The following is a 24,926-nucleotide window of genomic DNA, read 5'->3' on the forward strand; positions in this document are numbered from 1 at the left end:
AATTATGTGTTCTCTACAACACCTAGCATATAGTATGTTTTCCAGTGAATAAATATTTAGTTCATAGTAGAAGTCTCAGAAAGGCAAATATAAAGATTCTTCTTGGGGTGGAGTGGGGTTAGAAGGAGCAGAGGGTAGAGATAATCAAGTAATTACTGGGTGCCAGAAGAAAAGCTCTTTTCACACATTTGAGTCTCTTAATTTACCACATTATGGGATGAAGAAACTGAAATTTACAAATGTTAAATAGCTTACCCAAGGGTCAGGATTTGACCCCACTACTGGATCTCTTAATCTGGGCCCTGGCAAGATCTGGGAAAGAAAGAACTGTGTAAGTAAAGGTATAGAGGTGGGAAAATGCTGTTCCAATAGATGAACTGGACTGTCTATGGCAGGGAGTTCAGTGAAATAAAAATGAGAAAGTTTATTTGGAATTGCATAACTAGACAGTGGCTGCCCTGAGTACTAGCTTGTGTGTGGATTTAATCATTTACGCAATGAGGAAATTACAGGAGGTTTTTGATGATGGTAATAAAAATTTGGTTTCGGAGAGAAGATTAATTTGGTAGAGGAGACAAGGTGGTTTGGAAATGAGAGAGACAGCACACAGAAACTAGGTGAGAAGCTGAAGTATTAGAATAGTGGTAGTGTGGAACAGAGCAGTGGTCAGATGAATAGACAGTATAAAGTAAGGATCCTATGAAACTGGTGACTAGATACGGGCAAAGAAGAAGAGAGACCAGCACTTCCTTAATTGCTGTTGTTAAATTTCCTGTAAGCTACCTAGGGTGTGGAGGGAGGAATTTCTGATACACATTCAGCAGTTAGCCATGAATACAAATCATTAAAAAAGCTGAACGCCTGATATGATTAACTTGCATCTTTCAAGTTGATTTGGAACCAAAAACTTTTGGGATTTCTGGTGGGGAAATCGGGTCAGAAGATAAGAGTGATCTGGAGTGGGGAGCTTTATTCTAAGAAGAAACAGAGGGTTTTCCAATGCAGCCAAAAGCTCTGTGACTCGGCTCACACTGAACAATGTCTTCAAAATAATCTCCGTCCTTGCACGGAGCCCACATCTAGGCGCTCAGCGTGGGCCCTCTTCTGCGAGCCCTGCAGGTGGCTCCCGCGGAGGCCAGCTGCCGTCCCTGTCCTCGCTCGTCCGGACGCCTAGGCCATTCCTCGGGAACCCGGGTAGGGAAGGAGGCGCGTGAGTGCGAAGACCACCGCGGGGGTAAGAGCCTCAGAGCTCTGCGCTTTGGCTGTGCTCCCGGACTTTCATGGTGACCGTTGTGTGCTCCAGTTGCCCCCATCAAGGCTGCGATGGCCACTCCTAGAACCACCGGATGGGGTCCAGCGACCACCCCAGACGCCATCTTCCCGCTTCCCCTGGGGCGCTCTGAAGCAAGATCGGCCAAAGAGCTGAACCTACATCTGAGAACTACAATTCCCAGAAACCTCGGAGACTCGCAGTCGTCACAGCGCCCAGACTCCATTTCCCAGAAGTCTGAGGACCAATTCCCATCCTCACTGAAAACCTTATGTGACGTCATCGACTTTCTGCTGAAGATTCTAAAGGCTGTCGGGGTGGGCGGTGCCACGCAACGTGATGTGGCGATACCAGTGGGCCTCGTTTCTGGATGGTATCCTAGCCTGAATCTGTCACTGCTATTTCTAAAAAATTTATAAATCAGAGTGAAGCTTCCCCCCTTTTCCGTTAGATTTTATTCATTTAACATGTGCCTACTATGTATTAATCCGCTTTTCTGATTTGTGGACTGTGAGATTGAAGATGAGTCACTTTCTTCGCTAAATATTAATTCAGCTCCGTTAAAGAGGCCACGATCCTTCCTCAACATTCTCCCTGCCACCCAACCCCTCACCCTGACACACACACACACACACACACACACACACACACGCACACGCACACACCCTGAAAAGCATAAAGGGATGAAAAGCAAAAAATAAACACTGGTCCCATCACTCAGATAATCCCCGGACATATTAGTAAATGTTCTTTCAGACTTTTTTTTTTCTTCTTATATCTGTGTATCTGCATATTCTAATAAAAAAGTTACAGTTTATACGTAACAAAGGATTTACTATATACATTCATCTTGAACTTTCCCCATGTTAATATTTTCCAAAATATATATATATATATATATATATATATTTTGTGGTACGTGGGCCTCTCACTGTTGTGGCCTCTCCCGTTGCGGAGCACAGGCTCAGCGGCCATGGCTCACGGGCCCAGCCACACCGGGGCACGAACCCGTGTTCCCTGATCGGCAGGGAGACTCGCAACCACTGCGCCACCAGGGAAGCCCCAAAATAATTTTTAATGGTACCATCAAAGAACTAATCCTGTCCCTGTATAAGCATTTCTTTTCAGGCTTCCTAAACACCAGTGATTTTATTTAGAATCCCTAGCAAATGCTTCAGTCTGCTGTTGTCAAAACAACTTTAATAATTACTGTTAATTTTATTTGTTGTGATAATGATATTATGGTTATGTTTAAAAGGAAGAAAAAGTCCTATTGGTTAAAAGATACATACTGATGAGACAAATGATGTCTGGGTCTAACTTTTAAATATTCCAAGAATAAATAAAAGTGGGGAGTCAGGGAGGGATTCCTAAACAAGACTGGCAAATGTTGATTATTGTTTAATCTGGGTGAAGAATACACTGAAGTTCACTTTTCTATTTTGTGTCTATTTGAAATTTTCTGTAATAAATTTTTTTTTTTAATGTATACCAGCATTCCTCTTGGAGAAATGTGGCCAGCTAATTCCTTCCAACCTCATGTTCAAGTCATCCTTTGACCACTGCCCAAATGAAGAATTTTCACTTCCACTGTCATCTCTGTAATGCTGACTGATTTTTTTTTCCTGGGACCCATCTTCTGACTAGTTTTTTCACAGTACCTCTGAAAATAAAGTAAGTCTCAACTCTTTACAGAACACTCCTTTTACCTTCATGCTCTCCTGCATCTCAGTCTCCTCCTGATCCCTCCTATGTACATGACTTTGGCATCTGGTTTATAGTTTTCTGCTGTATTTCACGTCTCATTTCATTCTGAGTGACATCAATGTGCCTGACAGAGTAACTGCTCAGTAAACATTTGTTGAATCAATTAATGTCCACGTGGATGAATCATCCAGCAAACATTCTGCCTTTTATCTGGAACCCTGGGGTCTTGGCAGGCAGGAATCCCCGTGCTTGTGGGTAATGCAGCATCTGCTGCCCATGCTTTTCCTCTCCCACCGGTGAATCTTATCCTTCCCTTTTTAATTCTTGTTCCAGAAGTCCTCCTCCGCCTCTGCCTTTAAAAGGTGCCTGCCATCTGCTCCCCACGCACAACCTTCTGTCCTTCACACTTTCCACGCCCACCGCTTAGCTTCTATCCATCCCAACATTGTCAGAGACACCATTTCTTTCTGCCTCCTTTAGGACTTTGCTCTCACACTCTTTCCACTTTTCAATCTCTCCTTTTCTAGTGACTCATTTCATTATCACTTTAAAGAAGTCTAGTAGGTCTCTCCTATTTAAAAACAGCCTCATTAAATTCACATGCTGCTTTAGCCACCAAGCTAATTCTCCCCTAGAGCTTCCAGAAGGAGTGTGACCCAGCCAACACCTTGAGTTTGGCCTAGTGAAACTGATTTCAGACTTCTGGACTCCAGAAGTGTGAAAAGAAATCTGTTGTTTTAAGGCACCAAGTTTGTGGTAATTCATCATAGCAACCATAGGAATACATTCTTTTTTTTTTTTGTGTGGTACGCGGGCCTCTCACTGCTGTGGTCTCTCCTGTTGTGGAGCACAGGCTCCAGACCATTTTTTTTTTTTTTTTGTGGTACGCGGGCCTCTCACTGCTGTGGTCTCTCCTGTTGTGGAGCACAGGCTCCAGACACGCAGGCTGAGCGGCCATGGCTCACAGGCCTAGCCACTCCGCGGCATGTGGGATGTGGGATCCTCCCAGACCGGGACACGAACCCGTGTCCCCTGCCTCGGCAGGCAGACTCTCAACCACTGCGCCACCAGGGAAGCCCTACATTCTTCTTTTGCCCTTGCTCTTTCAGGCTCAGGGGTGGTAATGTTTTCCTGCAATTGGTAAACGCTAGTGTTCCACTGTCCTTTGCTGGTTCCCTCTCTTGGCTAAATTTTCTTCCAATTAAACTGCTGGAGTATGGCCCTTAGTTTCTGCCTGGGACTCTGCCTATAGGTGGAGTGAAGAAAAATATGGACCAAATAAAAAGTGGCCCCTGAAAATACTGTCCTTCACCAATAGACCCACTCCTTGTTTCCTGGTCTTCTTGGGCAATGCTGGGCCATTAGCCTCCCAGAACTGTGGTTCCAGATTTCTCCTGGCCCCAAAGTAATCTGCTCAGAACTACATTGCTCAGAGGCCTCAGTAATGATACGTTTTTTGGACCTGGACCTTGAGCCTTCATGCTTTCTCACTAGTCCAAGATCGAGATGAATGCCCCTGTGCAAGGGTGAGTTCATCCATGGCCCAGGCACCCATCTGAGCCCATCTGAGGCAGAGGTGTGTCCAAGACAGGGTCTGGAATACAGGTTCCATCACACTGTGAGGTCATTCATATCAGTCCCCCTTTCCCTCCCCTCTCCACACCATCTTCTTGAGATGTAAACAAATCCAGAGAGAGGTAAACTTCTTTGACTTTTCTCGTCATATTGTTAGGGGAACCACTGACCGAAACCACCCGTGTTGGCCAGGCCCTATAGTAACCACTTGCATGAGTTATCTTAAAACAGGAGGTCCTGGTAAGGAACTCGGAACTAACAAGCAACCTCCAGATAGTGATCACACATTCTCGGTGCTCTGCATTTGATCTGATGGTATCTATGAATAGATCAAATTAATGGAACAAAGTAGGATCTTCCATGGTTAATGACAAATTCCCAAATAAATTCTGTTCCCTCATATAGGAATCATAGTGGCAAAAGGACAAGTCTTTTTGTCCATTCCAGGCAGACTCTGGTGTTCTCTATTTTGGGATCTCCTTTGAAACAGGAGGACCCTTCACCTGGATATAGAAACTTCATTTCCTTATACTGTGGGAGTGGCTCAGATTCCAACCAAAGCATATCCTATAACCTGCAATCCAATCCTCTCTGCTAGTGTCCACCTCTCTGCTATGGGATAAATAAAATTCCTACATAATGGAAGCCTTGAGAAATTAAGAAATACCAAGATGACATTTCTTCATAGATGTTTCAAAACTACGACAGAAAAAAGTCCTGAGATTTAAATGGCTACTTTATCTCCTGAACTCTGTTCTTCACTGTCTGGCATCTTCTTTAAGGAGGTGACAAAATTCTGATGCAGGTCACTGGCATTTATATTAGCAAAAATGACTGCATTTTTTTTTCACTTGAAGAAAGCTTCAGCACCCACTCCCCCAAACCTCCTTTGTGGGAAGGGTCTTGAACTCCTTTTATATAAATAATGATAAACTTCTGTGCTACCTCCTGTACTCAGAGCTCCTATTCTCAAGGCCAGGCTAGGAAATTGTCAGTTACTCTTAAAAGAGAAGACCTGATAATTAGACTGTATCTAGAGAAAATATAAGGGCCCATCTCTTTATGGCTAGACCCATATTTATTTCTGGCTCAAATGTTACCTTGACCAGGGTTGCCACAAATGGCCATGCAGGCTGTGGGCTGCCCATCTTCAGAAGTGTCACTCACACTGTCATCTGCTTGTGATATCAGGTGGCCAAGGAAAAGCAAGTAAAATGACCATTATTTTATACAGCCGTTTAATTTCTGTACTTTGGTAAGGAAACAAATTTGACCTTACCTCTCAAAGTTCATGAGAAACCAATTTACAAAACAAGGTAACAGTCAAAATTACATTATGTGTACATCCCCTTCAGTACATTATGTGTACTGAAGAGCTAATCTGTGAGCTTCTAGGAGGAGTCACAAGAAGCTACTAAGGAAGTGAGTACTGAAATTTAATCCAGTTGTTCTTTCCAGGGTACACATTAGGAGTTTAAAAAAAGACACTGAAGCCAGGATCCCACTCCCTAGGCCAATCAATCACTGGGGGTGGGGTCTTGGCAACAGAATTTTATAAAGTTCCTGAAGTGATTCCACTATGTAACTGGGGTTAAATAACACAGGTTTAAGCTGTAGTAGAGGATCTATGTAGTTGTGATAAAATTCTAGAATGTTAAAACATACTAGGAGAGAAAATAATAGGAAGGCTTAATACTTGTACTGACTTAAGCCATTATATATTACTGAATTATTAATTTGAGGGCACTTTACAATTCTTTTTATTAGGAACCGGTCACTTAAAGAACTTAAATGTGTTAGAACAGGAGCATGATAGATCTCCAGTCTAGTTACTGAAACATAAATGCTTTCTATTGGCAAAACATGCATAAATACATACATTCTAGATGCAACATAGCAAAATGTTGATGTACAGTCCTATTCAAGAATATATTGTGAATATACAAAACCGAATATAAAACTCCAAACGACCTTTGAAATGACCTACTCCAAATCCCTCATTTCACAGAGGAAACTGAAGCTTAAAATGGCTGAATTTGCCAATGTCACAAAGTTGCTTAACAACGTAACTGGCTTACTTCAGCCCAATGTACTTTCCATTCCACAGCATGACAGTGAAAAGTAAAAATATTTTCGGCAGTTTCTCAACCAACCCTGATTCTTCTGTACTTAAAAGGACAAACTAGAGCAAATGCATCCCCTATGTTTACGATGTTCCTAGAAGAGTCATATGCCAGGGTGCAGTCTCTGATGTTTGTTGAGAGCAGAACGATATCTGAAGGCTTTTCCACAATCATTACATCCAAAGGGCTTCTCTCCTGAATGAATTCTCTGATGCTGAATGAGGTAAGTGCTCTGGCTGAAAGTCTTCCTGCATTCATTACAGTTGTAAGGTTTCTCTCCAGTATGAGTATTCTGATGTTCAGTCAGATGAGTGCTCCGGCTAAAGGATTTGTCACATTCATTGCATTTATAGGGTTTCTCTCCAGTGTGAATTCGTTGATGCTGAGCTAGATGGGAGCTCTGGCTAAAGGCCTTTTCACACTTATTACACTGGTAGGGCTTTTCTTCTGTGTGAGTTTTTTGATGTTGAGCCAGAGATGAACAATGTCGAAAGGCTTTGCCACACTTGGCACACTCATAAGGCTTTGCTCCTGTGTGAATTCTCTTATGTTGCGTAAGGTGTATGTTCTGGTTGAAGGCTCGCCCACATTCATTACACTTGTAAGGTCTTTCTCCAGTATGTATTTTCCTATGCTGAATAAGGGATGAGCCATAACTGAAGGTTTTCCCACATTCGTGACACTGATAGGGTTTCTCACCAGTATGAATTCTTTCATGTTTAGCAAGAGATGAACTCCGAATAAAGGCTTTCCCACATTCCTTACATTCATAAGCTTTCTCTTGGGTATGAGTCTTCTGATGTTGATTAAGGTTTGAGAGATAACTGAAAGCCTTTCCACACTCATTGCATTCAAAGGGCTTTTCTCTGGTGTGAATTCTCCGATGCTGAGTAAGGGATGAGCAATAACTGAAGGCCTTTCCACATTCATTGCATTTGTAAGGTTTTTCTCCAGTATGAATTTTTAGATGTTGAGCAAGGGATGACCAGTAACTAAAGGATTTCCCACATTCAGCACAGTCATAAGGTTTCTCCCCAGTATGTGTTTTCTGATGTTGAGTGAGGTTTGAGTGCTGACTGAAGGCTTTCCCACATTCATTGCATTCATATGGTTTTTCACCAGTATGAATCATATGATGACGTATAAATGTTGAGGGTCCATTGAAAGCCTTCCCACATTCATTACATTTATAGGTTTTCTCTCCAGTATGAATTTTTTGATGTTGAGTAAGGTGTGTGCTCCTGGTAAAGGTTTTATCACATTCGTCACATTTAAAAGGTTTTTCTCCTGTATGAATTTTCTGATGTTCCATAAAGTGGCCTCTCTGGCTAAAGGCTTTTCCACACTCATTACAAGTATATGGTTTCTCACCAGTGTGAATTCTCTGATGCTGAACAAGATGGGTCCTCTGACTAAAGGCTTTCCCACATTCATCACACTTATAGGGTTTTTCTCCAGTGTGAATTCTTTGATGTTGAGTAAGAGAAGGACCCTCAATGAAGCCTTTTCCACACTGATCACATTTATATGGTTTATCTCCAGTATGAATTCTTTGATGGTTTATAAGGTTTTCACTCCGGCTAAAAGCTTTTTCACATTCATTACATTTGTAGGGTTTCTCTCCAGTATGTGTTCTCTGATGGCGAATAAGAGCTGAACAATAACTAAAAGCCTTCCCACATTCATTGCACTTACAAGATTTCTCTTTTTTAACCGGCTTTAAATTCGGTTTGACGCTTGTTTTAGTAGAGGTCTCTTCTGGAGATACTTCTTTTTGTGTTAAAAGGTCTGAATTCACATTGACACTTTTTTCAAAGTCATTATTTACATGGTCTCTCTTCAAAGTAGGTATTGTCTTGTCAGTTATTTTTATTTCCCTTGGCAGGGCCTGTTCATTTGCCTGTTGCCTCTCTGGACTGCCTTCAGATTCCCAAGTTTCTAAGACATTTGAACCCCAAGGATCATCCCTTTTGTGCTTTTCTACTATTGCCTCTGGAGATTGCTCTTCTTCAGAAATGTCCAGCTCTGAGACTGATATGCTATTTTCTGGTCTTGTCTCCCAGTCTGAAAGAAAAAGAAAATGTCAGTATTCTCTGAATTGAGGGAACAAAAACAAACACAACAACAAAAGTGTTATTGTGGGAATGACCTAATGAAACTAAAAATAAAGCCCTCAGCAAATTCTGAGGATTTTCAAACACAGCCCTATTATCTGGGGAGAAATTTGGAAAGAGCTAAGGAGAATGAGAAATAAAATATGAGAGTAGCAAGAGAATGTCTAATTCAACTTCATAGATAATCTCTAAGAACCAGTAAGGGAACTCCATTTAAGTTGATAGTAAATTTAGAAAGTGACCACAGAGATAGATAAGAGGAGACAGAGATGCACTGAATCTAAAGGAGGCAGTCTGAACTGGGATTCCTTGCCAGTGAACAGCAACAAAAAGTCTAAGAACCATGATTTCAAGACAGGATAAACACAAGACATGACTATGGCTCCATGGTTTTTAGCCTAGAAAACTGACAAAATAGTCATATCACTGCTAGAAATGAGAAAGTTGTAAATAGTAGAGGAAGTAATTTAGGTAGAGGAAGATACTGAGTTCAACAGTAGGCATTTTGAGAATTAGGAAGAGAAATGGAGGACTAGACTATAATGGTGTTTGTGGGGGTGGAAGATGCCAAAAGTAGCAGGATAACTAAAATGTTCAAATATAGGACAGAAAATATCAGCTCAAAAGAAGGAAAAGAATAGCTAAAGCCATAAGAATGTATGTGGAAAAAAAAGCAGCAATGGGGGAAGATCCTTAAGGGTGTTTAGGGTAATGGGATGAATAAAATATACTAATGAAAGAAAGCAGTTTTTCAGCAAGCAAACAAAAGAATATAAGAAACACAGAACCAAAGATGTTAAAAAAAAAAAAAGAAACAAAGAACCAGAAAAGTACATAATCAGGACATAGAGTTACACTACTCTACTTTCTACTCTGGGATAGTTTGTCTTGTGCCAAGGTAAGAAAGATGACAGGGTAGTCAATGCTGGCAGATTCAGTAAAGAAAAAAAAGGCTGTGTTTAAAACAGCATTTCTTGGACTTCCCTGGTGGCGCAGTGGTTAAGAATCCGCCTGCCAATGCAGGGGACACGGGTTCTAGCCCTGGTCTGGGAAGATCCCACATGCTGTGAAGCAACTAAGCCCATGCACCACAACTACTGAGCCCACGTGCCACAACTACTGAGCCTGTGCTCTAGAGCCCATGAGCCACAACTACTGAACCCGTGTGCCTAGAGCCTGTGCTCCACAACAAGAGAAGCCACCACAATGAGAAGCCTGTGCACCACAACAAAGAGTAGCCCCCGCTCGACGCAACTAGAGAAAGCCCGTGTGCAGCAGTGGAGACCCAACGCAGCCAACTTAATAAATAAATTAATTAATTAAAAATAAAATAAAATAAAACAGCATTTCTTTGGTTCCACTGGTAATGGGAAGGTACAGCAGACCCCCAGAGAACAATGAATCTCCTGTGCTGCCAGCCCAGTCATTGCCACCACCATTATCACTGCAAACGTAAGAAGCAAGGCAGGGACCTAGAGCTGCCTACCATCCCCTCCATACCTGGTACCATGGGAAATGGTACAGCATGCATCAGCATGCAGAAGTGCAGGCAGCCTCACAACAGCAGTGCTTCTCCAGCAGGGACAAGACAATTAATGTAACACAAGTTTTGGGGAACAGCCAATCAGTATAAGAAATGGATATGTTTTCATCAACAAAAATGACTCTAAGGATATACTTGTACAGCAGATAGCCATAAAAAATAGCTCCTGGGAAGTACTTCACAGGGAAAAGGATATGGGGACCATGGAGTCGGATGCTGTTAAAGGCAAAAAGAGTGTGGGAGTGACTGATCTCTAGCTCAAGTTGGAGTTCCAGTTCAAAGCAATAAACATGCAACAGACTGTGACCAATATCATACACACTGTCATATTGTCAACGCACTAACCAAAAGAGTTACCAGAATATCAGAGGTGGGGTAATGAATGAAGGATTGGAGAAAATTCCAGAAGGCCAGACTGAACAGCACCATTCCTACTGCAGGAAGCAATTCTCACTTTACTATATGCAAAGTCGAAGGGCACTGACCACAATATTCCGACACCCCTGTGCATGGAGAGATAACAGAAGGTGCTGACATCCAGGTTGCGAAAGAACAACGTAGACCAGTAAGACAGAATATATATCAGAATGCAATCACAATTCTGCAGGGGCCAAGTCACCAAGACAGCCTAGAGAAGAGGATAAGAAAATGACGCAGACAAGGCCCAGGGCCAGTGGCCACCTCAGTGTAACTTTCCAAAAGTTAACAAACTGTAAGCACAAGTTAATAAAGTTCATATTTTTAAAAAATTAGTTTTCTAAATTGTGTTCCATGAGACCATCTTTTTTTTTTTTGGCCGCACCACACAGCATGTGGGATCTTAGTTCCCTGACCAGGGATCGAATCCACGCCCCCTGCACTGGAAGGGAGGAGTTTTAACCACTGGACTGCAAGGGAAGTCCCATGAAACCATCTTTTAAAAGAAAGATTTTAAAGGTGCAGTATAAAAAAAAACGGAATCACGGTTAGGAGGACGGGGGAGAGAAATGTTACATTCTATGCACTCTGTTGGAAATTCATAATTCCCAACTACAAATTAAAAAAAACAAATTCTGAGTGGTCCTCCAGTAAGAAACCTGCTAAATTTTAGCTAATCCAGTACTTGCCAAATTTGAACATGGCATGCATTGTTTCTCCTCACAAAAAGGACCCCCTACTCCTACCTCATTAAATCTGGACATATATTCCTTACCTAGAGTGACTAAGTTTGTACATTTTTTCAGGGTCAGATCTTTGAAGAAGTCTCTCTGTGCAGTTTGGGAATTGATGGTTTACAAGTAAGTTATTCAAAATTTCAAGGGCAGTCCAATAAAGTGATAGGATCAGAAGCTACACAATGAGATTGACAGGAACAGGTGATGAAGAAATGATGGCTACAGGTATGGAACTCACTTTTGCACAGTTTGGTTGGGAAAGCAAGAAGGCAGACTGGATGGTGGCCAGAAAGATTAACAGTGTTGAGTAAAAGTATTTGGAATTTAGGTTACCTATTTCTGTTTGAAGGTACTGGGGGTGGAGGCTACAGATCCAAAAAGAAAACTGTAAGGGTGAAAAGTGGGGTAATAATTATGAGACCAGGGCCCCAAAGGAGGCTGGGAAAGGAGGAATCCAGATTCCATGTCAAGAAGTTGCCTTTAGACAAAAGCAAGAAGGATAATAACTCCTTTGAAAGGAGTACAAAAATAGAATACATGTTGAGACATTTAGTGTTTTGACAAAGCATAAGAGAGTCCAGATGCCTTCCCATTCTCCACAGGAGACACTTTAAAGAGAAGTACATCTACATTTCAGACGTAAAATCCTCTCATCAGGCTGGTGGTTAGTGTCAATAACACTCATCTGCCGGGTATCCATTACTTACCTCCAAGGGCACCTACTGGAATGCTGGGCTCCACAATCCATGGCTCTGTCCCTTGCTCTAACTGGGAAATCACATCAGGTTTGGAAACTTGGAGTCCTGCTCATAGGGGTAAAAAAAAGTTACCTGTCTGCACTGAGAGAAAAGTGCTGTATCAGAGTTCAGTCTCATCACTTTGTCTTTAGAGGAAAGGATATATGGACAAATCAGATGGAGTAAAGCATATAAAGCACATATAGCTTCCATGTTATACATTCCCAGACGTGGTATAACTTGGGAACTGATCTGGGTTCAGAAAAATTATTAGTTTGTCCTTCTACTTGCTAGAGAGTAGAAACCTTTTCAAAACCTTTCAAAGTTTAGGAATCTTTGGTTCCTTAATGGCAAAACTCACCTAAACACAAGAGCACCCTCCTCCTCCACACCCCCAGATATTAACGCAGAGAAGTCATCCTTACCTATAGAGACCAGATGTGTATAATTTTCCAATGTCACATCCCTGAATAAATCTCTCTGTACAGGATCCAGCTGTTTCCATTCTTCCTGGGTAAAGTCCACTATCACATCCTTGAAGGTCACTGATTCCTGAAATACCAAACATATTTCTGCTTAGCCATAAAGGATTTAGCTCGGAAAGGGGTAAAGTTAGCAATACTGACAGAAGTAAGGCAAGCTCTGGGCTATCTGAAAAATGATTTTGGTATTTCCTCCTTTGTAAAATGAATATAAAAACAAAACCTGACTCATAAGATTATTGGAAGAATTAAATAAGCAATGTTCAATATTAAATGCTTAATTTAAGGTCTAGCATATAACAAGCGCTCAGTCAATGTTGGCCACTGTTGTTGTTGTTATTGATCTTCATAATCATCATCATCATGATCTCTGTGTTCCAAGATATATCAAGTAGTAAGAGTATACCTACTAACATCAATAATATGTTTTACTACCTATAAGTGCAAGAACAGCCAAAAATGTTTTTGAAAGAATTTGAGGAGGAGACTTACCCTACCACATTTCAAAATATACTAAGTAACATAACAAAATATATCGAAAGATAAAGATAAATTAGAACAGAGTGGCCTAGTATGGAATAAAACTCAATGAAAAACAGAGAAACCCAAAATATAGCCATGTTTATAAGAACTAAATGGGATTAAGCAACTTTCAAATTAGTTTTAAAAAGCTGGATTATTCACTAAATGGTGCCATAACAAATGACTGTCTATTTGAGAAAAAAAATTAAGGTGAGTTCCCTACTTCACAGCATACACAAAAATATCTGCTGGATTAGAGACTGAATTTTAAAGAAAAAGCAAAAATAAAATAGAATAAAAGAAAGAAAAATAGTTTTATAAGCTTGATATGTGGAAGGCAAAAATTATAAGACAGAGAGACTGACAGATAAAACCTCATAAAAATGTAAAACTTCTGTAGAAAACCATAACTAAAATGCAATATTCTGAGTTGCTACAACTAATTAGCCAAAAAGATGAAAGATGAACAACCTACAACAATAACCAAAAAAGGCCGACAACCCAAACAGGCAATTCACCCAAACCATTGTTAACAAACCATGAAAAGATGTTCCACTCCAAGAAAAACATAATAAAACAATGAGATACCAGATTAGCGAACACTGCTTAAAGTGCTCATGTGTATTACGGTGGGAACAGGGCCCTAATGCAATCTATCAGGGGGCACTCTGCCAGGATCTATCAAAACTTTAAATGCATATATCATTCAATCCAGATTTATAGCTTGTAGGAATTTATTCTTTAGAAACACCTCAGGGTGCAAAGACATATGTAAAAATTTCCTTGCAACATTGTGAGGGGAAAAAACAGCAAACTTAAATGTCTATTAATAGGATAGTGGTTAAAGAATTCATGGTACATCCATACTAAAGCAGCTTATGTAGACATTTTAAAAATAAAGTGTCTCTATATGTACTGATTAGGAAATATATATCATATTAAAAATAGCATACATGGTATTATCCCATTTTTATTTTTATGAATAGGAAAGTTTGTATGTAAATGTACAGAGAAAAAGCTAAAAGAATACACTACCGAATATTATCAGTGCGACTGTTTAGTGGGACTCTGAGGCAATGCAGGGGAACTTCCTACTTTTTCTTTATTTATTATGTATTTGAAACTGGGCAAGTGAGTTAATTTTGTTTCAAAATAGATAAATAAATTATTGGGACTTCTACTGCTAACCACGACAGAGCTACTGGACTAGCTCTCCCAGTGTAAACAACTGTAAAACTCAACAATATAACTGAAACAAGTGCTTTCGTATTTTGAACAGCAGACAGAACAGAACTGTGATCCCTGAGAGAAGGCAGACAATCACATGAGCCCCACAGACACGTCAGTCTCCTGCCTGGAGGCAGAAACTGAGCAAGACACGGTGGTCTCACTGAACTAAGGATACAAAGGTGGCAGCTCAGGACTACAGAGGCAGGGAATTTGCAGGATAGATACTAGAGAGAAGGGAGATACACAGAGGAGGAGCTCCAAAACTTTGGTGTAAATACTATCTCCACAGGCCATATCAAGTTACCAATGTGACATAACTGAACCCAGAGTTAAGAAGACATACGCACAATCAGTTCCCACAAACAGTTCCAGCGCACTTTAGGAGCAGCGCAAGTTTAGCCTGTGAGGAAAGATTTAAAGCAGCAAGTCCGGCTTGCTCAATCCTTGCTAATCTCCAGGGATACTTGGATCCATGTTTCTGAACCTTAAACAAGCTCTGAAAACTAATGTTTATATAGTCACCGACTGACGATGTTATTGTGTGCCTGGAACACTGGGACAGGATGTACCAGACTGTCAGCATTGTTTAAAGTATACATGAAGATTTACGAGGCACATGTGGTGCCTAGTTTGAGGTCTGCACCATGGCTGGTCAACAGCAAGTACACGTTAATGTGATCAGCTCCCTTTAAGAACTCTGGACTGTGAGACTCAAGAAGACTTCCCTGGGTAGAGACATTTCTCTGTCTCTGTGGACAACAGCTCTAGAGAAAGTACATCTGTGTGATCATCACAGAAGGAGGACTTGGAAGCCTGCACCTGATTTTTTTGGATTCTTATAAATATCTTTTTTCCTTCTGATGTGTTTTGTATCCTTTGTTGTAATGATCTCTATCCCTGAGTTATGCTGCTGGGTTGGGTGGGTCATCCTAGCAAATCACTGAACTAAAGTGTAGTCACAGACCCCATGAAACACAGTCCTAGAATAAGGCTACACTAGGTCAGTCTTAACAAAGCTTACAGTTCAAAACCAAACCTCAAAAGGATCAAGCTGTGGCCAAGATGGGATTAACATGGACTGGATTTATCCTCCTGCATTAAAATAACCAGCAAATTCCAGACAAAACATATGAAACAACAGTTTCCAAGGCACTGAATCTCAGATACAAAGAACAGTGATCCCCAAGAATCAGTAAACAAATGAAATGAGCCCTACAACTGCTCCAGCTTACTGCCTTGAGAGTGTCCAGGCAGGGGTGCAGGGAAGGGGAACCCAGGAGCTACCCAGCAGACTCCTTGAACTGAAGAGGTAATGCTGAGAGTTTGGGGAAGTCAAGGTGACTAGAGTTCACACAGAGTACTGCAGGGAAGGAAGCTACAGAGGAAAGAAGCAAGAACTGCAGAAACTCTCCTAACCCCTCCAGACCACATACATTTTTGTTGAGTCTCTGTTTTCCATGGTACTCATTTCATCTTTTCAATATTTAGCCGCCCTTTGGTCTATTCAGGTAAAGTATCAAGTTTTGTACTTCTTCTGCTCTCTCATCACTGGCACATGGCAAGACGTAAGCAAGAAGTTAAGTGGTGAATACATTAGTTAAGCTGGAGAGACAGAGCTAAGAAAAAAGTGGTTGGCAGATGGGAGCCCAGAATGAATTGCCAACATTGGTTTTCAGCTAAACATAACCCACAGCAAAAGAATACACAATCCCACTCTAACGACTGAAATGACATTTGAGGAAATCCCAACTTACTTGAAAACTAGCTGATGGGAGTGAAGTACGTCCGCCTTGGAGAAGGGCAGACTCCGGAGAAGACAGATCTATGAGAGGAAAAAGAAACCACAGTGAATCCTGTCCAAGTTAGCTGTTCCCATCAATCCACAAAATCCACTTATTTTTCTATATGAAAACAGCAGGAACTATTTCTGCTATCTGAGAAGCCATTTCCTTCTCAAAATCCAAAAAAGGAAGCAACGTAACTGCTGACTAGGACCCTTGTACTCTCATGGGTAGGCTTAGGAATTAAAGCATTACTTTAAGATTCACAACTTTGGGCTTCCCTGGTGGCGCAGTGGTTGAGGGTCCGCCTGCCGATGCGGGGGACACGGGTTCGTGCCCCGGTCCAGGAGGATCCCACATGGCACGGAGCGGCTGGGCCCGTGGGCCATGGTCGCTGAGCCTTGCGCGTCCGGAGCCTGTGCTCCACAACGGGAGAGGACACAACAGTGAGAGGCCCGCGTACCGCAAAAAAAACCATAAGATTCACAATTTTGCCCCTAGATACTTACAGTCACATGGATCATACAACTCAATCTACATTCCTCATTAAGTGAGGCAAAATATTTCTGCTGCCTTCTCTGCTACATATACAATAAGAATTAATAATCAGATTACTTTCCAAAAGTCTTCCCATGCCCTTTGAAACGTTGCTGTTAGTACAAATTACATATCACAACGACATATACTTATCTATATTACCTACCTACCAGAGTGTCTAAACTTAAATACACACGGTCAATACTAACTACTGGCAAGAATACAGAGATTAGAACTTTTGTACATTGCTGTGGAGGTAAACATTTACCAATCATTTAGAAAAACTGTTTGGCAGTATATACCAAAGCTATACATACACCTGCCCCATGACTCAGCAATCCCACTCCTGTGCATATATCCAGAGAAATGAGGGGTTATGTCCACCAAAAGACTTCTACAAGACTGTTCACAGCAGGTTTATTTATAATATGCCCAGATTAGAAACAATCCAAATGTCTTTCAGCAGAATGGATAAAGTGTGATATATTCATACAATAGAATATTATTCCACAGTGTAAAAGAATGAGCTCTTGCTTTACCTAACAACACGGATGTATCTCATAAACAATATTGAGCAAAATAAGCCAAACACAAAAGAATGCATACTGGGACTTCCCTGGTGGCACAGTGGTTAAGAATCTGCCTGCCAATGCAGGGGAGACGGGTTCGAGCTCTGGTCCTGGAAGATCCCACATGCCGCTGAGCAACTAAGCCCGTGGGCTACAACTACTGAGCCTGTGTTCTATAGCCCACACGCCACAACTACTGACGCCCGTGTGCCGCAACAAGAGAAGCCACCGCAATGAGAAGCCCGTGCACCTCAACGAAGAGTAGCCTCCACTCGCCACAACTAAAGAAAGCCTATGCGCAGCAATGAAGACCCAACGAGCCAAAAATAATAAATAATTTTTTTTAAAGTAATGCATACCATACGAGTACATTTACAGGCATGCCTCGTTTTATTGTGCTTCACTTTATTTGCACTTCACAGATACCATGTTTTTTTTTTTACAAATTGAAGACTTGTGGCAACCCTATGTCGAGCAAGGCTATCAGCACCATTTTTCCAACAGCATTTGCTCACTTCATGTCTCTGTGTCACATTTCGGTAATTCTCGCAATATTTCAAACTTTTTATTATTACTGTATTTGTTATGGTGATCTATGATCAGTAATTTTTGATGCTACTATTATAAATTGCTGAAGGCTCAGAAGATGTTTAGCGTTTTTTAGCAATAACATAGTTTTAGATTAAGGTATATACATTTTTTTTTACACATAGTGCTATTGCACAATTAATAGACTACAGTATAGTGTAAACATAACTTTTATATGTGCTGGGAAACCAAGAAATTCATGAGATTCAGTTTATTTCAATATCTGATTTACTGCAGTGGTTGGAACTGAACCCACAATATCTCTGAGGTATGCCTGTATATTAAGTACAAAAACTTAGAATAGTGGTTACCTCTGTAGGGTTACTGACTGGGCAGGCACACAAGAGAGACCTCTAGGGCATTAGAAACATTCCATATCTTAGTGTGGGTAGTGGTTACACTGGTATATAATATATAAAAATTAATCAACTGGTATGCTTAAGATCTGTGCACTTAATGTAGTAACTTATACATCAACAAACAAAACAGAAACAAACTTTGCTCTTGGGGAAGTCTATTCAGAGTAATGGTTGATGGGAAAGTCCGATTCTCAGAAAGTAGAGGAAGCAATAAAAGGAACTATTATTCCAGACTTAATTTGACCAGTAATGGAAAACTGTCTTGTAAAAGAAATCTTGAGAAGAAAATGAAGATGTTAGTTGGAGGAAAGTTGAGGAAATGTTGTACATAGGCAGATATGTACCCAAGACTTTAGGAAACCAGAATAAAGAGAAATGTCTTAGGTAAGATGATTTTGATTCCAAGTAACAGAAACCAACAAAACCAACAACAGTAACAGCTATAGAAACCAACTAAGTGCCTGGCAATAGTTAATGCTCAGTAAGTGTTACAAATATTACCATGACTATAAGGGACAGAGGCTCATGAAAGTTAATCCTAACTATACAATTGTGAAAAATCCCAAAAAGAAAAAAAAGGCAAAGCCTTAAAATGAAACCATTTGGGCTGATTTAATTCTGAGGAAGTTAGAATTAAAAAGAATATTTATGGGGCTTCCCTGGTGGCGCAGTGGTTGAGAATCCTCCTGCCGATGCAGGGGACATTGGTTCGTGTCCCGGTCCGGGAAGATCCCACATGCCGCGGAGCGGCTGGGCCCGTGAGCCATGGCCACTGAGCCTGTGCGTCCAGAGCCTGTGCTCCTCAACGGGAGAGGCCACAACAATGAGAGGCCCACGTACCACAAAGAAAAAGAAAAAAAAAAAAGAATATTTATGAAAGATATAAGGGGCAAAGAGCTGAGAAGGGGAGAAGTGATGTCATCAACATGGTGGAATAAGAATTTTCTACCATTTTCCCCACAAAGAACACTGATTTAGACAATCATCCATGGATGAGAGTGTCTTTGTGGAAGTCCAGGAGTCTAGCACAGAAGTTCCAGCACACCACTGGAACAACAACAACAACAAATCCAAGATGGATGCATTGAAGAGGGTAAGAGGAACAGTTTTATTTTACCGGCATCACGCCCAAGGAGGTATAGCTCAGCACCAAGAAGGCCTTCTTGGCCTGTGATTTCTCTCACAGGAAAAAGTGAAAGCGTGTGAGTGTCCAGCTTCCCCAGCAGTATGGGACACCACCAAAGATACCCACTTCTTTCTCACCTCATCCAGAATACTGAGGTGTCCTAAGAGAATGAGGGGAAGAGAGCAGCTGAGAGAACAGCAGTCGGGGCACTTGGAGGGCATATCAAAGGAACATGGATCCTACTAACCACTTCACAGACTCCATCAGGAAGCCTGCCAAAGAGCCACTGCGGATGCTTCACTTGTGGATCTTCCCAACTGCAATGCTCCATGCACCTCTCCTATACACCCTCCCCACAACCTATGGCCAGCTCTCTGTGCACACCCTAATGGTGGCAAGAGGAGCTTTTATAGATAGCTATGAACACACACAGAAAGCCAGCCTGACTCTGCATGATTTGGAGAAAGCAACCAAAAGCACCTGAGCATTCAGCACCACCAAGGAAAAGCAAAGGTGAAGCTGTTAGCACCCAGCCTGGCTTTGCAGGATTAAGAGAAGGCATACAATCTTAAGAATCCTCCTCAAGAGGGAACAAAAAGCATGGAGCAGATGTATGCATAGAAGATCTGAGAAAGCCTCAGAATCCCTAACAGAATTGCTGATGGAGGGTATTTCTCTCCCAAAGCCAATCAGTAAAGACAGGAGGAGGTGATTTCATCAGTGGTGTTTCTATACACTAAAAAGGAAATATCTGCAAAAGAAATAAAGAAAATAATCCCATTTAGAACAGCATCAAAAACAATAAAAAACTTAGAAATAAATTTCACGAAGGAGATGAAAGATCTGTGGAATGAAAACTATAAGTCATTGATGAAAGAATTTGAAGAAGGCACAAATAAATGGAAAGACATCCTGTGTTCATGGATGAGAAGAATTTCTATTGTTAAACTGTCCATACTACTCAAAGTCATCTATAGATTAAATGTAATCCCTATCAAAATTCCAATGGCATTTTTCACAGAAATAGAAAAAAAATTCTAAAATTTGTATGGAATCAATAAAGACCCCTAAAAGCCAAAGCAATCCTGAGAAAGAAAAACAAAGCTGGAGGCATCAAACTATATTATAAAGCTACAGCAGGGCTTCCCTGGTGGCGCAGCGGTTGCGCGTCCGCCTGCCGATGCAGGGGAGCCGGGTTCGCGCCCCGGTCTGGGAGGATCCCACATGCCGCGGAGCGGCTGGGCCCGTGGGCCATGGCCGCTGAGCCTGCGCGTCCGGAGCCTGTCCTCCGCAGCGGGAGAGGCCACAGCAATCAAAACAATATGGTACTGTCATAAAATAGACACAGATATCAATGGAACAGAATTGAGAGCCCAGAAATAAAGTCTCCTATATATGATCAACTAATATTTGACAAAGGACCAAAAATACTTAATGGGGAAAGGACAGTCTCTTCAACAAATGGTGGTGGGAAAACTGGATAATCACATACAAAAGAAGGAAACAGAATCCCTATCTTACACCAATCATGAAAATTAACTTGAAATGTATTAAAGATTTAAACAAGACCTAAAACTGTAAAACTCCTAGAAAACAGGAGGAAAAAGCTACTTGACATAGGTCTTGGCAATGATCTTTTCAATATGACACCAAAAAACTCAAGCAACAAAAGGAAAAAGCAACAAGTGGGACTACATCAAACGAAAAACCTTCTGCACAGCTAAAGAAAGCATCAACAGAATGAAAAGATAAACTATGGAATGGGAGAAAATATTTGCAAATCATATATCTGATAAGAGGTTAATATCCAAAGTGTATAAGGAACTCATACAACTCAATGGCATAAAAACAAATAATACAGTTTAAAAATGGGCAGAGAACCTGAATAGATATTTTTCCAAGGCAGACATACAAATGGCCAGTGTATATGAAAAGGTCCTTGATATCACTAATCATCAGGGAAATGCAAATCAAAACCACAATGAGATATCACCTCAGACCTGTTAGAATGAATATTATCAAAAAGACAAGAGATAAGTGTTGGTGAGCATGTGGAGAAAAAGGAACCTTTGTCCACTGTTGGTGGGAACGTAAATTGGTATAGCCACTATGGAAATATAAATATATACCACATTTTCTTTATCCGTTCATCCACTGATGGACACTTAAGTTGTTTTCATGTCTTGGCTCTTGTAAATAATGCTGCAATGAACATGGGGGTGCAGATATCTGAGATGGTGATTTCATTTCCTTTGGATACATACCCAGAAGTGGGATTGCTGAATCATATGGGAGTTCTAGTTTCAATTTCTTAAGGAATCTCCATATTGTTTTTTATAGTGGGTAAACCAATTTATATTCCCACAAACAGTGGGAATGTACACACACATACACATATATAATGCAATATTATTCAGCCATAAAACGGAAGGAAATCCTGTCATTTGGGATAACATGGATGGACTCTGAAGGCATTATGCTAAGTGAAATAAGAAAGAGGAAGACAAATACTGCATGATCTCATATGTGGAATCTAAAGAGTCCGAACACAGAAACAAAGAGTAGAATGAGGGTTTTCAGGGGCTGGAGCGCAGGGGAAATGGGGAGATTTTGGATAAAGGGTACAAATTTTAAGTTACAAATAAGTTCTGGAGATCTAATGTACAGCATGGCAATTATTGTTAACAATATGGTATTATACACTTGCAAGTTGCTAAGAGAATAAATCTTAAACATTCTCATCACATGCACAGAATAAATCTTAAACATTCTCATCACACGCACACCGCACCAAATATGTGTGGTGACCAATGTGGTTAACTAACCTTACTGTGGTAATCATTTTGCAATATATAGGTGGGTCAAATCATAACACTGGACAACTTAAGCTTACACGTCAGGGTCGATTATATCTCAATAAAGCTGGAAAAAACTTTTCTCAGCAATATTTTGTAGCTTACAGTGTAGAGATCTTGCATATTTTTGTTGGTTTATATTGTTTCATATTTTGGATGCTATCATAAATGGAATTATTATTTTTATTACAATTTCCAATTGTTCATTGGTGATAGAATGAAACACAGTTGATCTTTTCATTAAACTTTTTGTTTTGAGATAATTGTAGATACACATGCAGTTGTGAGAAATAAAACAGAGATTCTTTGTACCTTTAGAAAAAAAGAGCTGAGGACAAATATAAGGTATAGCTCAAACCTAAATAAATAATATAAATAATGTTAAGATTTCTAATGATATTAAACAAATGTGAGAAAAAGGACTGTATGATAGCAGCTAGGTTAAACCAAACCTGACTGCATAGCCATACCTATAGAATGTAAAGACAATGACAATGACAATGCAGAAAGAAGTCTACAGTGACATATCACAGGGCTCTGTCCTTACCCTGACCTGTTGAATGACATGTAGGAAGAAAGAGAAGGAATATTCATTATTTAATAATTTAATATTCATTAAATATGCTAGTGACATAAAGTTGGAAAGGACAGTTAAAACACTCAATAACCAAGTTAATATTAATTATTAATTATTCTGACAAGCTGGAACACTTGGCCAAAAATTTTGAACAATCATAATAAATGTGAAGTCCTGACATTAAGGATAAAAAACAAGTCTATGATACAAGGATGACATAAATCTAGTTCACGGCGGTTTATGTAAAAAAGATCTAGGACTAACAGCATAATATCGCTGATTTTTTAAAAAGCAAATACAATCTGATACTAAACAGCAGAAATATCTAAATCAAAAGAAATAGTATGTCACACTTTAAGGTATTTTTCAAAGTACATCTAAATGACTGTTTAATTTTAGGCAATGCATTTTAAGAAGCATGCTGTCATGCAGTAGAGTTTTTAGAGAAGAGGTCTAGATATATCGCATGGAGACCCATCAAAGGAACTGAGGCTATTTTGCTTTGAGAAGAAAAAGAATTTGTGAGTAGGAGTTGTAACAGCTGAATTCACATATCTGAAAGGCAGCAATGTTAAAGAGAGAGCAGTCTCTTGCTTTTGGGGACTAAGAACTAAAATCAACACAGAAGTTACAGGGAAAGGCACTTCTGCTTCATATAAGGAACTAAAAAAAGAAAACACCAACAAGGGAATAACCTGCACCCAAAATGGAGCTTAATGCCATAATTGTTCAGGCATAGGCTTAACAGATGGTCATCTGCCAGGGATATTTCAGAACTGATTCTTGCATTGAAGAGATGATTACCAAAATTTTTTCTGACTGTAAGATTATCATTCTAATTTTTAATAAATAGAAATCATGTGAGGATCACAGACATTCTGAATCATTACTCCTTTTCATTCCCCAATCCCAAAGCCAAGCAGAATTAACTCTTCCTCCAAGTCTCTCCCTATAATGTAAATAAGAATCTCTCCCTATTATGTAATTGTTTCTATTCTCGATCCTCATATATATAAAGTTCCCTCCTTCCACTTCTTCCAGCTCTGTCAAGTATTTAATCTTCATGTCATGACTGTTCTTTTGCCCCCATTATCCCACTCTCCCCCAAGTCGTCCCCACTACCTTCCATCTCAGGTGCTCATTCCCGTTCCTCTTGGAATCTGGACACCAGGGTTTCCCAAGCAGCGTCCCTCCAGTGGGGTCCTCTCTCTGGAGCCCAGATGTCCGGCACGAGTCTGTGCCCTTACACACAGTGAAGCTGGCTGCCCTAAAAGACACAAGATGGGGTCAGCGGCAACCGTCACAAAATCACACCTCAAGAGTTTTGCACAGTGGCCAAGAGGTCCTTGGAAAAGAGAAGTGCCCGGAGAGAGCAGTAAAGAGGCATGTGGCACTCCCGCTGAACAAAAACAGAATGGAGATCGAGTACTCAGGTTCGGCCCCAGATTCCAAAAAACCCCTGGCGCTTACCCTAGAATCTGGGCAGAGGCGCCCACCTACTCGGACGGTTACCTCGGTGCACACTTGTGGGTTCACACCCCCGCGGGCTCAAGAAGACACACCTGTTGCGGAGCGGAAAAACTGGAAGGTGGGCAAACAGGGCGGGGCTCGGCTCGCGTCCTTCCTCCTAGGCCGGAACAAAAGAACAAAGCCCTCCCAGGGATCGGGGCGGAAGAGTCCCACACTAAAGGAGGAGAGGGGAGCCCCCTTCGAGGACTCCCCAGCTCCCTCTCGCAGAGGCCGCTTCAAGCGGAGAGAGAGAAGGGTGACGTCACGCGGCCAGAGGGGCTGGCGGTTGCCATAGTGATACTTGGGCTTCCCTCCCGCTAGGGCGATTTTCGCACTCTGATCCCGGGTCCAGAAGCTCTGGGACAATCACCAAACCTAGTGAAGGGAGCCGAAGCAGCTGGACTTTGCCCCTCGCCAAGCTCTTTTCACGCCTACAGCCGGCTTCAACGGCCACTTCCGGTGGAGGGAGACGAGAACACCCACCCCCCACCCGCTCGCTATCATTAAACCGCGCCCCGCGGACACATAGGACTACGATTCCCAGAGTGCTCCACGACGCTAAACTCCA

At 41.2% G+C, this 24,926-nt stretch overlaps 1 protein-coding gene across 4 annotated transcripts; it reads right to left on the reverse strand.

The window, feature by feature from the left end:
* Positions 1–5,789: 5,789 nt before the first annotated feature.
* ZNF184 (zinc finger protein 184) lies at positions 5,790–24,828 on the reverse strand. 4 transcript variants are annotated; one of them, XM_055079582.1, is made up of 7 exons: positions 24,734–24,828; positions 24,362–24,476; positions 23,972–24,116; positions 16,212–16,279; positions 12,649–12,775; positions 12,194–12,289; positions 5,790–8,739 (listed from the first exon to the last, which is right to left on the reverse strand). In XM_055079582.1, exons 3-7 carry the CDS (start codon positions 23,976–23,978, stop codon positions 6,779–6,781), a joined length of 2,259 nt encoding a protein of 752 aa, XP_054935557.1. In that variant the 5' UTR covers positions 23,979–24,116; positions 24,362–24,476; positions 24,734–24,828; the 3' UTR covers positions 5,790–6,778. The 4 variants fall into 4 exon arrangements, with proteins under 4 accessions (XP_054935557.1, XP_007105884.1, XP_028335201.1 ...); XM_007105822.4 differs by having other exon boundaries at positions 24,362–24,826; XM_028479400.2 differs by having other exon boundaries at positions 24,412–24,810.
* Between the last annotated feature and the right edge of the window lie 98 nt (positions 24,829–24,926).

This window comes from Physeter macrocephalus, chromosome 18 (genome assembly GCF_002837175.3).
Source record: "Physeter macrocephalus isolate SW-GA chromosome 18, ASM283717v5, whole genome shotgun sequence".
Lineage (NCBI taxonomy): Eukaryota > Metazoa > Chordata > Mammalia > Artiodactyla > Physeteridae > Physeter > Physeter macrocephalus.

Coding starts and splice junctions, on each gene's coding strand:
- ZNF184 (XM_055079582.1), bottom strand. Junction 12,290..12,648: donor TACACATCTGGTCTCTATAG/GTAAGGATGACT, acceptor CCCTATGAGCAG/GACTCCAAGTTTCCAAACCT. Junction 8,740..12,193: donor TCCAGTAGGTGCCCTTGGAG/GTAAGTAATGGA, acceptor TTTTTCTTTCAG/ACTGGGAGACAAGACCAGAA.